This window comes from Perca flavescens, chromosome 4 (genome assembly GCF_004354835.1).
Source record: "Perca flavescens isolate YP-PL-M2 chromosome 4, PFLA_1.0, whole genome shotgun sequence".
In the NCBI taxonomy this organism is placed as follows: domain Eukaryota; kingdom Metazoa; phylum Chordata; class Actinopteri; order Perciformes; family Percidae; genus Perca; species Perca flavescens.
The window spans coordinates 692575-705777 of record NC_041334.1 but is presented as its reverse complement, the minus strand read 5'-3'; the positions used below and the strand labels follow the sequence as shown (position 1 = coordinate 705777).

Sequence of the window (13203 nt, the reverse complement as noted above, 5' to 3'; positions counted from 1 at the left end):
GCTGGGTCATGACCGAAAGAACGAGATCCAGGGTACAAGCGGCCGAAATGGGTTTCCTCAGGAGGGTGGCTGGCGTCTCCCTTAGAGATAGGGTGAGAAGCACAGTCATCCGTGAGGAGCTCGGAGTAGAGCCGCTGCTCCTTTGCGTCGAAAGGAGCCAGTTGAGGTGGTTCGGGCATCTGGTAAGGATGCCCCCTGGGCGCCTCCCTAGGGAGGTGTTCCAGGCACGTCCAGCTGGGAGGAGGCCTCGGGGAAGACCCAGGACTAGGTGGAGGGATTATATCTCCAACCTGGCCTGTGAACGCCTCGGGATCCCCCAGTCGGAGCTGGTTAATGTTGCTCGGGAAAGGGAAGTTTGGGGTCCCCTGCTGGAGCTGCTCCCCCCGCGACCCGATACCGGATAAGCGGATGAAGATGGATGGATGGATGAAATCATGAGACACTCTTTTTTTCTTTTTGTTTTTCAAACTCTTATGTTTGTTTTTATGACTTAGCTTCATTAGAGCTGGCAAATAATGTCCTTTATGGCTTTATCTTTGTCATTATGTGTCTGTGCAGTGTGAGCATCAGTGAGTTCAGAGTCACATGCTTTAAAAGAAGACACGCAGTCACCCAAACACATCCCAGAAATCTGTGGTCCGTTAAAGTCACTTTCTCTCCAGCCGAGCCTTTATTGCATTTTCAATGGAGTAGATTCCATATATGATATCTATATGAACACACAGTGATTTCTGTGGATTGCCTTTTGTTGTTGAGCAATTTCCCGCAGAGAAAACAAAATATCCCTGTGACATGTAGTATTTCTCCGCCTCTCTCTCTCCCTCTCTCCATCTCTCTCCCTCTCTCCATCTCTCTGTCTCCCTCCCTCCCTCTGTCTCTCTCCCTACCTTCCTCTCCCTACCTTCCTCCCTCTCTCTCTCTCTCTCTCTCTCTCTCTCTCTCTCTCTCTCCCTACCTAACTCCCTCCCTTCCTTCTTCCCTCCTTATCTTCCTCCCTTCCTCCCTCTCTCTCCCTCCCTCTCCCTCTCTCTCCCTCCCTCACCCTCTCTCCCTTCCTCTCAACTCTACATCTTTTTTCATCAGACGCTTTGTGACTTTGCTATTAATCTTCCTCTGCTGTCTGAAACCTCTTGGAAAACATTTCAGCCCCTCTCCTCCCTTTCTTCAACTCCTCACCTATCTTCTCTTTCATTCATCATTCACACCTGTCTTTGTACTTTCTCTCTATTCTCAACCTTTTCTAACTAGTCTTCAGACAAAAATGTCGCTCCTTCTCGCCACTCTCCCACTCCTTTGTCTTCCCTTTATCTCCAGCCTGTCAGCTCTCCACCTCCTCCTTTTTATATTCCTCTTTCCTCTCACCCTTCTTTCTTTCCAGCTCATCCATCAGTCACAACATGAGCCGTGTTGATTGGCTCCCTGTTTTACACAGCAGGGAGCCAGACCTTCCTCCACAGCGCAGCAGAGGAAGGTCCACACAGCATTCCTGGATGAACATTTTTTTAAACCAATCACAATCGACTTGGGCAGTGCTAAGTTCCAGACGGAGCCACAGTGCCTCTGCTAAATAGTCTCAGGAAGGAACTTGTTTTGGTGGAACATGTGGACCTTCTAGGGATGCACCGATTCCAGATTGTTGGGGTTCAGCCAAATACTGAATCCACTGGTTGAGATTGTGCTGACTCCTCCTCCCATCCTCAGTCCATGAACCCAGTAAACACATGAATGAAGTAAACAGTGACTGTTCTTCCTTTGCTGTACCTGAAGTTGCTGCATTCTGGCTGCTGTCTGGAGATTCCTTCATGCACAACTCGTATTCTTCCAGATGTTTCAGACCAGATGTTGTAACAGCGGCCATGTTGTGTATAGTTTAGGGTCCTCGCCACCACCAGACCAATCAGCATTGAACAGATTGAACATGTAGCTGGACTTGAATGGCCTTCTTTTGACTGAAAGTACTGCCAAACAACAACTTTTCTGCTCCTGAGTTCCATGTCCACTTTCTCACAGCCTACTGCGTTGAATGCTCCACCTACTTAAACACCTTCCCGTAACCAATGGCGCCATCATTACGGCGACCAGCGTAGGGCACGTAGTGCAAGAGTAGGGTTCGGTTCGGTGGGAAAAAAATTCTAAGGTTTTGGCAGAAAGTGTGTGTGTGTGTGTGTGTGTGTGTGTGAGAGAGACGCTCTCTCCTCTGACTCTCTGTCTGGTCTCTAACTTGAGAGAGAGTGTGTGTGTGTGTGTGTGTGTGTGTGTGTGTGTGTGAGAGAGACGCTCTCTCCTCTGGCTCTCTGTCTGGTCTCTAACTCGAGAGAGAGAGTGTGTGTGTGTGTGTGTGTGTGTGTGTGTGTGTGTGTGTGTGTGTGTGTCTGAGAGAGAGACTCTCTCTCCTCTGACTCTGTCTGGTCTCTAACGTGGACTCTATATAAAGCTCTTTAATCTTCACAATGCAGAGTCATATCTCATCTCCAGTTCACCATAAACCACTTGTGCAGCTTTTTATATTCCTTTATATTCTCTCTGGAAAGACTGTGAAGCTTTCAGCTGGATCCGTTTTAACAGCTCGTCTTCACGTTTTACAGGAACAGTAACGATAGAAACGTTCCTACATATTTACATGACTGAACATGATTGCTGAAAGGATTTTTCCTAAAATCTGTCGCCGTTTCTTTGGTTTTTCCCGCATTTATGGTTAAAAAAAAAACCATTGATTTTAATCTGTGGAATGAATTCAGGTCTCCTTCAAAGAAAGAGCACTTTTGGTCATTTTTGATGTCATAAATCCAGAGCTCTGTGTGTGTGTGTGTGTGTGTGTGTGTGTGTGTGTGTGTGTGTGTGTGTGTGTGTGTGTCTATGCGTGTGTGTGTGTGTGTGCGTATGGATGTGTGTGTGTGCGTATGGATGTGTGTGTGTGCGTGTGTGTATGTGCGTGTGTGTGTGTGTGTGTGTGTGTGTGTGTGTGTGTGTGTGTGTGTGTGTTTTGATGAATGTGATGAGTAGGAGTAGCTTGCTGAGAAGATAAATGATTCTCTTAACCTTCCTGCGGTCCGGCTCACAGCTTCTTCTCCCATCTCAGCGAGCTCTTCTGTCCGATAACAAGAAAACAATCAGATTAGGTTTCTGTTTTCCCTCCGATCCTCCAACCTGCTGCGTCAGGAATCTTTCTGCCTCTATCTCCTTATCTCGCCTCCATGCTCGTTAACATTAAATGCCTCTGAAAACTTTGAACATAGGCTATGTATAAAAGAGCCAACAATGTGACAAAAACGCAGAGGAAAAAGAGCCAAAATGTCAGACAAACAATGATAAAATCAGTCTTTTTACAGTCTTAAAGCTCAGGCGAAATTAAATGTGTTTGATATTCTCCAAAGTTTGAAGTCTTGGTATTAAGATCTTCTAGTCTGAGACATTATGTCAGATTATGTTTAGATGAGAGATGGTGCCACACTTCAGTCTTTCCACAGTCTGCTGTTGGAAGCAGTGGTGCAGTCTATGTGATACGCAGGTATCTGTCATATACCCACTAGGAAAGGTCAAGAATTTCCATATACCCACTAACGTAACGTTTTGGCCATAAATTTATCCCGTGAGTATTGCGAGTAACCTAGGAACAACAACACAGTTACTTGACTGTCATTCTCTGTGCAAACATGAAATGAACTAATGTGAATCACTAAAGTAGATGAAACTCATCATTTTTGTAAGTCTGCCCCTGAAACTACTGCAACCTCAGGTAAAACTGCAGCAGACGTTAACGTTACAGAAACTACAGGAAATGAGCCAGATGAGGCTGATGCTTTCCACGGTAACGTTACAAAAAATGTATGGGGTTGTCGCTCTGGGACACGGCTGAGAATGAGGCTGGGAAGAAAAAATGACAGTATACTCACTACAAAAAATTAGACTACACCACTGGTTGGATGGTAGGGTTAGGGAAGAGAAACGGTTGTTATTTTCGTACTTTTTTGTCTTTTTTTTATTTTCTTCGACTGCAGGGAACTGTTACAGCCTTTGTGTTCCTCCAGGCAGCGCTGTGTTTCTGAACCTTTGAATGAACACATTTCCCAAGCATCTGATCCTCTCTGCTGCTTTGTTTCCTGATTATAAGATAAGATATACTTTATTCTCCCTGAAGGAAAATTTGTTTTGGACTCTGTCTGTTCTGCAGCTTTACAAAAATAACACAAAATACAGAAAATAAGCATCTCTCAGCACATACTCTCATGCATCACAAAACATGCTCTCATATACATTAGACAGGTACCTATATAGTAATACTCTCATATACATTAGACAGGTCCCTATATAGTAATACTCTCATATACATTAGACAGGTACCTATATAGTAATACTCTCATATACATTAGACAGGTACCTATATAGTAATACTCTCATATACATTAGATAGGTCCCTATATAGTAATGCTCTCATATACATTAGACAGGTACCTATATAGTAATACTCTCATATACATTAGACAGGTACCTATATAGTAATACTCTCATAAACATTAGACAGGTACCTATATAGTAATACTCTCATATACATTAGACAGGTCCCTATATAGTAATACTCTCATATACATTAGACAGGTACCTATATAGTAATACTCTCATATACATGACACAGGTACCTATATAGTAATGCTCTCATATACATTAGACAGGTACCTATATAGTAATGCTCTCATATACATTAGACAGGTCCCTATATAGTAATACTCTCATATACATTAGACAGGTCCCTATATAGTAATACTCTCATATACATTAGACAGGTCCCTATATAGTAATGCTCTCATATACATTAGACAGGTACCTATATAGTAATACTCTCATATACATTAGACAGGTCCCTATATAGTAATGCTCTCATATACATTAGACAGGTACCTATATAGTAATACTCTCATATACATTAGACAGGTACCTATATAGTAATACTCTCATATACATTAGACAGGTACCTATATAGTAATACTCTCATATACATTAGACAGGTACCTATATAGTAATGTTCTCATATACATTAGACAAGTACCTATATAGTAATACTCTCAAATACATTAGACAGGTACCTATATAGTAATACTCTCATATACATTAGACAGGTCCCTATATAGTAATACTCTCATATACATTAGACAGGTACCTATATAGTAATACTCTCATATACATTAGACAGGTACCTATATAGTAATACTCTCATATACATTAGACAGGTACCTATATAGTAACCCATTAACTCCTTTCATTGTGAGTTTTTAATTGAACAACCCTGTCAGCTGCATTCTCCTCAATAAGTGTAGCACAGCCCTTGCACAATGAGATATTGCAAGACTAACATATTGCACAAACCCAATAGCCTGTGTATTGCATAAATGACACAATGCACAACCCAAATAGCCAAATGACATATTGATGTCGACAGCCCATGTATTGCACCACTAACATATTGCATAATCCCAATAACCTACTTATTGCACAATGACATAGTGCACAACTCAGCCAGCCTACATGTTAGTGTTGATAAGCGTAAGCATGTGATCCTCTCTGCTGCTTTGGTTCCTGATTGTGTTGGGACGCCACGCGTCACACTGTGACACATAAAGACAGCGTAGCTGAACTCTGTGAAAGCCGCTGTGGGAAGCCCATTACAGCACAGCCCGAGCCTCTTTATGCATTCTTCCCAGGATGATATTGGGTTCAGAGGGCCACGGTTTCCAATGAATGTAGTATACACACAGAACATAACAGATTCAGGGCGCGCCCCAGCCGTCTGCAGCTCTTGGCTCGCAAACCACACAGGACGATAATAAGAAACAATCTTTTATCCACTCATAAAAAATGTCTGTAACCAACCTCCGTCTGGGTTCATTACTGCCGTGTTTCCACAGTCAGACGGACACTAATCACACACACACAACTGGATAGGGTTAGTTATAATAAGTCTTTAATGCAGACAGAGTTTCTACAAACGGGTTTTAAGAATGACATCTGTTGATCTGTATTTGGAGCTCTCATATTTTCTGCGTTAAACCCAAACTGGCAAAATGTAGAAACATCTTTTTACAGCTCAAACCCCACCGATTAAACTTCCCTCTGTTGGTTTTACTGGTTTCTGTATGTGTGTGTGTGTGTGTGTGTGTGTGTCTGTTGTAACCCCCCCGCAAATATCTGTCCACTCTACCAGCGTCACATCAACTTTAACACGTGGCTCATACAACCCGTTTCTTCTTCTTTCCCTCCAGCTGTACATCCAGATGACCACGCTGACCATCTCCATGAACCTGAGTGCGTCTGTGGCTCTCGGGATGCTCTACATGCCCAAAGTCTACGTCATCATCTTCCACCCGGAGCTCAACGTGCAGAAGAGGAAGCGCTCCTTCAAGGCCGTGGTCACCGCCGCCACCATGTCGTCCCGACTCTCCCACAAGGCCAGCGAGCGGCCCAACGGCGAGGCCAAGACGGAGCTGTGTGAGAACGTCGACGCCAACAGTGAGTACACTACTTCAGTAGACATGAACTCTACAGTCACATATAGACACTGTTGACTGTGGAGTTAAGTTAGAGAGAGAACAAGTGTGGAAGAAACACTGGGCTCTACTTTAGCACGCTCCGACAATAATAAAATGAGTAGAAAACCCTGGATATTAACTCTACAGTCACACATAGACGCTGTTTACTGAGCCACACATGGAGCTGTAATAAAGCATGTTATTATTTTTCTCATCCAGCCATAACTTTAACTCACCTCCGCAGCTTTAATTTGTCAGTTTATAGGAAGAGATTTAACCCTGACTCAGCACTTCTTTGGGTCTGATTTCCTGGACTGAGACGCTGAAAACTCCTCTGACGTCTCAGAGAATACCCAACGTTACAACATTAATAACCCTCACCTTGGCTCTGTGATTTTAGATTTTCTTTCTTAAAATGCCCTCGTAGATACAAGATTTCTGCCGGACTGCGAGGATATTTCATCCGGGATAGAAATCTTTTTGTGTCTCTATGAAGCTTCTTGTTGAGCTTCTTCTAACCATGAGTTTTACAAAATAAAAAGACTCCACAAGACGTTAGCCCTGTAGAAGGAGCTTTGGCTCCAGTGTTCTCGGGACTAGAAAGGGATCAAACTGAGATCATGACAGCTCAGGGACGACTCAACAAATCTTTTATTTTATTTTTCTCCTGACAGGCTAATTTCATAATTTATCAGAAGTAAGAACACATGAATCTTCTACTTCTGATTTACTGTCCTGACCTTGATCTTGATTCTTCTTCTGGAGGGGGGGAGGGAGGAAGAGGGAGAGAGAGAGGGAGAGAGAGAGAGAGAGGGAGAGGGAGAGAGGGAGAGGGAGAGAGGGAGGGAGAGAGAGAGAGAGAGGGAGGGAGAGGGAGAGAGAGGGAGGGAGGGAGAGGGAGGGAGAGAGAGACGGATTCACAGATTTTGTCTCTGCTGCTGATAATTTGGGGCGGTGCTTTAACAGAAAGTTTAACCCCAAAGAATTTAAATTTGACTGCAGCGCTCCTGCCTCATCAGGACATAAACTGTGCATGTTGCATGCTGGGAAATCCCGACTTCAACACTTGTGAGCGATATTGTAAGAGAGAATAAAAAACAAGATTAATGGATTATTTGTCAACTGTTAAATTAATCTCCAGCTATTCTCATAATCCATTAATCAGTTTGAGTCCTCTAACAGGTAAACGTGTGTGCATGTTACATGTGAATATGTTCTAGTTTCTTCTCTCTTCTGGGACAGGAAACTCAAGATCTTTGGGTTGTCAGCTCGCTTTGTTTGTTTGTTCGGAGGACAGTCTCTATTTATGTGTTTTTTAAATCCTTTGAATCCTCAGAAGTGTTTGTTGGCTCATGAATCTGCACCTTCATTTTTCTTGGTGTATTTGAATTCAGATGCGACATTGGGATCTTCTTTGGTAACTCTCTTACCAAAGAGAGGGGGTTTACAAGAGATCAGAAACTGGCGTCCTGTGTCTCTTCTCTGTATGGACTCTAAGATCCGAAGCCTTGGCCGACAGACTGAGAGATGTGATGGAGATGGTAATCCATGAACTTCTGCAGACGGGAACAGTTATGATTGGACCGTTGGGTCTGTCAGAAAAGCTCTAAAAAGACTTTTTGTAAACATAGAAAATAAGTGTCAAAAAGCGGAAACACAGCTAAAAACACAGCAGAAAACATTGAAAAAAGGCACAAAAACATTGAAAAAAGCTGTGAGTTTGTTGTCAGAGTCCTGCAGAGGGTCCTGATTGGTCCTTCGGACCTGTCAGAGTCCTGCTGAGGGTCCTGATTGGTCCTTCGGGCCTGTCAGCCTGATGGCAGATTATGAGACTGTCACCGAGGTTCAGTGACACGTTCAGGCCTTAATATGCATATTCTGCCATTTTCTCTTTTATCTCCCGGCCATGATTGATGACGGGCTTTTGGCTCAAAGTCATTTGTCGCTGAATGAACACTGAGGGCCAAATGTCCATTCGTGGGGGGGGGGGGGGTTCAGCTGCAGGGGAGATTGGGAGGTAGACATAACTAAATGCTGCTCATTTAAAGGTTTTCTTTCAACCTCAACATTTCTTATAATTTCCCTGATGTTTTTGTCACTTTTTAAAAAAACATTGTGCTTTTTATAACGTTTTTGTTGCTTTTTATGAAACCAAGAAGTATTTTACTAACTATGATACAGTAATTGTGTTGAAACTACATGTGTAGAAATAAACATTGACCTGGAAGAAGTATTTTTAAATCACATGCAAACTAGGGATTTCTCAATCACCTTCTTTTGGCCCCGATCGGAGTACTTTACAGGGTAATTTTTTTTTTTTTTCAACCTGGAACATATTTTTCCAATGCATTAGTGTTTAAGTGATTAATATGAACAGAAATCTTTGAATTTGGTCCAGCATTGTGCCCGGTTAGCTCAGTTGCACATGTGAAGAGGTTTATTCCTCAACGCAGAAGGTCCAGGGTTCGAATCCGACCTGTGAAGGTTCTCCTGCATGTCTTCCCCCCCCTCTCTCCCCTTTCATATCTCAACTTTCCTCTCTAATAAAGGCAGAAATGCCCCCAAAAAAACAAAAAAAACAATAAAAAAAAATTGGTCCAGTATTGAGCGAGAAGGCTGTAACCGTCAGCCGTGAATTGGGCTGTAATGTAACCCGCTGAAAGTACTGATTATTTACATGGACTCTGGTCTGAAAGGGATTCAGAGATGTAGATGTTACATCGCCTCATGTACCGAACACATGCCAGTACCGAAGCTTTGCATCTGGACACAAAAGGTTTTGGCGGACATGAAGCTTGCAGAGCAAAGAATAGAAGCCAGAAATAGCTGCTAATATCTAACCTTTGCACACGGCACAAAGGGCTGCAAGTGTGTAGGTTTTCTAATAAATAATAAGTACTTTTGAGTGAGAACGCTGTAACTGTCAGCTGTGAACCGTGCTGCAATGTAATCCTACTGGACTAATGTTCAGCATCAGTTAGCATCCACTAAAGGTTCTGTTGTTGCTGCTGACAGACTCAGATTCTTATGCTAAGTGTCTGACAACATTATGGGATGGATCCCTACAGAGATAGACCTTTTAGTTAAAGAGTAAGATCCTTTTAGTTTAACATGAAACAGCCCTGAAATCCCCATCACCTAACCCACCAGACTCCATGTAAATAATTAGGACTTTTAGCGTGTATAGAGCCAGCATATTTCCACCAGACTCCATATAAATAATCAGGACTTTTAGTGTGTATAGAGCCAGCATATCTCCACCAGACTCCATGTAAATAATCAGGACTTTTAGCGTGTATAGAGCCAGCATATCTCCACCAGACTCCATGTAAATAATCAGGACTTTTAGTGTGTATAGAGCCAGCATATTTCCACATATAAATGGGTGAATTAAGGGTTTATTTCAACCAAACCAGTGGAAAGATGAACCAGGATGGCTTTTGATAGTTTTATTTAGTTTCTGTCCACTTTGAATGAAGTGTGTTTTATGATGATAAAAGTACTGTTTATTTAAATGGAGTCTGGTGGGTTATTACAGAATTATAAAAGAAGAGAAGATGAAGAGGCGGTGCTGTCTGTCATCCATCTTCACTCTTTGAGAGTTCATAATAATTCAAGCCTTCTTTCATTTCATCGTCTATCATTAACTCTCATTTCACCTCCATCAGAACATGAACCTTCAGCTAAAGTACCACACAAGGACTGAGGCTCTTTTCTGTTTTTCTCTCCTGTTCAGGTCCAGCAGAAAAGAAGAAATTCGTGAGCTACAACGACCTCGTGATCTAACAGCGTCCAAGAGAGACTGAACAGAGAGAGAGAAAGGTCTCCTGCCCTGCTGGCTATAAAGCAAAGAAAGAGAGGATGTTTTTCTGTTGTTGTTTAGTTGTTTGGTCTCATGTGCTCCATTGCCCACACAGACTTTCAGATGCTGAAGCAAAGCATTGTGGGACTGCCCTCTGGACAAAGCCTTACGGCACCAAACATTCACTAAGACAGACAAAGAGAAGCAAGGACGCAAAGAGGGCGAAGACGGGTTAAAAAAATACGTGAGGATGTTCAGAAAATAAAAAAGAAATCACTTTTTGTCCATGAGGCTAAACATGGCAGACATCTTGCAGCCTCACACGGGGCACCACTTTGTTTCTTTCTCTGCCGTTGATGTCAAACGAAGCTGCCCGTCTCGGCCGGTCGTGACCTTTCTACAGAGCCCGCCTCCTGTTGTCTTTTGATGTACTTCCAAACTGCAAGTTTTCCAACCTTCCTGTCCTCCCTTGTGTGGTTCTTAATGGCTTCTATGTTACTTTGGTTGTTGGTTTTCTTTTTTTTCTTTTAAAGTTGACAATGGTTATTACGTTGATGATGATGAATTTGTTTTGCTCTTTGCTGCTCGGATGCACTTTTTTTTTCATTAAAGCCATATTCTTCACTTTGAGATTTCGAGGGCTTTGTGCACACTGCCGGCTGGGATCTGGTTGTTGCCACTTAAAAATGTCCTTAAAGACCCTGAAAACATGTTTTCTCAACCGGCTTCTTACTGAGAAGGCTTGGATCCTATTTTCAGAAACACTTCAGATCACAGCGTGATGATGAAGTACAGCGGTTTTTAAAGTTTCAGAGTCGACTCCATTTCGATGGTACATTCTGAGTTTTAGTAAACATGGTGTGACATGAAAAAGGTTCATATTAAAGGGATAGTTCAGATCTTTTCAAGTGTTGTTATACAGTAAGTTAGTTAATTAGGTATGTTACAGGTATGTTACAGTAGTTCAGTTTATGACAAGGAACTGAAACTGTTCTCTCTGTCATTTTACCTCGTAGAACATGTGAGTTGCTGCTCTACCGCTGCCTCTATTGGCTAGTTTTTTTAGTTTCAACTGTCCCTTTAATGGAATTTGTCTCTCATGTTGTCTTACTTCTATCTAGGTGATGTACACAGGAAGGAGTATAATGATTACATTGATACTGGATAGAGGCATAGAGTTCTGGAGCCTCTTTTTTTCTCTGATTTCGTGTGTCATAACTGTGTATTTAGATTTCACAGAGTTATGACTCTGAGAAGGAGTGTAATTTTTGACGCAGATTGTAGCAATCGGGTGCTTAAGTATTTTAAAGGTGCAGGAAACTCAAAATCAGGCACGTGTGGCTTTGCAGGTGTTAATTACGCATGTTGTCTTGCCATGAGCTCTTGGGAATGTCAGTGTTGTTGTTTTTTACCTAAATGTCGTCTTCTTTGTTATCTGCTTCAGATGCTGGTTTTAAGCCCGCTTTGGCAAAGTTTCTTAAAGGGAAAAATGTGTGTGCAGTGCCTCAAAGAAGCTTCCAGTAACTTAAAGCCCTTAATTTCCTCAATGATCTGCGTCTCTGCTACGAATGCTCACAAACGGTAGATGCTAGGTCACACCTGATGCACGTGTTGACACCAACACAAGTCAACAGACCTTACTGCAGCTTTTATATTTCTTGGTTGCCGATGTTGTTGATAGTTTCTATCCAATTTTGGATCACATTCCTGTTGGAACATGTTTATAGTTTAGAAGACTATATTGGCGATCTTTGATGGTAGAAAGTGCTGCTATACTCTGTAACAGTCATTCCACTGCTACATGTATGCTAACGTTATCTTGGCTGCCGTTGTTGGTCATTTCTCCCCAATGTGGGATCAAATAGCTTCTGCAACATGTTCAATTGTGTAGTTTTTGGTTCAGAGGACTTTATCAGCGATTTGTGATGGTATAAATTACAGCCTGTACTCTGTTACGATCCATTGTTAACTACATGTAGCTATATACTAATGCCAGGGAAAGCTGTGATCTTGGTTATCAATGTTGTTCATTTCTCCCCAATTTCTGATCACATACTGTAGCTTCTGGAACATGTCCTATTGTATAGCTTTTGGTTTAAAGCATTTATTGGTGTTTTCTCCGGGTAAAAAGTGCTGCTATACTCCATTGCAGTCAGTCTTCACACTGTAAGAAAAAACATTGTTGAAAAAGGATAATGTCCTGGCAGAAAATCACCAGTAACTTTTCCATTATGTTTACGGACCTTTCTGTTAATACAAAAATCTAAATGCAGAACATTCCTTCATATTAACACAGTATATTAGCATATATTTCTACGGACTTTTCTAAGAGTGCAGCTGTAACAGATTTAAAGTCTGTTCATTTTAAATTATTTTAGATTTGGATTCCCAAATCACACAGTGGGAAGGACACAAGAAATATATATAAAAATAGTATTTTTTATTAAAATAGTGTCTGGTGTCTAGCGTGACTAGGGTTGAGTACCGAAACCCGGTTCCACTATGGAATCGGTTCCTACGCAACCGGTAGCAATCGGACCAGATTGGAATGCAAATTTCGGATCCTCATTTTGGTTCCACTTAATGTCGCTCCGAAATGGACATAAAAAATATCACACTTTCTCTGTAGTCTAGTGTGAGCTAGCTATCGTAAATGTAGGCTACGTTTAAAAAGCCATATTTTTCCCTCTGGGCTCACCAAAATGGACATAAAAGCATATTAACGATTCACTGCACATGATCGCTAGTAAACATATTACATCTTTGATGTCATTTTTCAGTTTTTCAAGAATCGGTTTAGGAATTGGAATCATTTTAAGAGTACCGGTTTGGCCTCGTAATCGTAAAAATCCAAACAGTATCCAGCCCTAAGTATGACAA

At 42.0% G+C, this 13203-nt stretch overlaps 1 protein-coding gene across 2 annotated transcripts in view; it reads left to right on the top strand.

Annotated features, from left to right (window-relative positions):
* The window catches only part of grm7 (glutamate metabotropic receptor 7), a 184445-nt gene extending 171788 nt beyond the window's left edge, over positions 1–12657 (top strand). For both annotated transcript variants that reach the window (XM_028575992.1, XM_028575993.1), the window contains exons 9-10: positions 6255–6501; positions 10258–12657. In XM_028575992.1, coding sequence (XP_028431793.1) covers positions 6255–6501; positions 10258–10307 — 297 coding nt within the window. In that variant the 3' untranslated portion in view covers positions 10308–12657. The remainder of the gene's footprint in view (positions 1–6254; positions 6502–10257) is intronic.
* Positions 12658–13203: the final 546 nt, after the last annotated feature.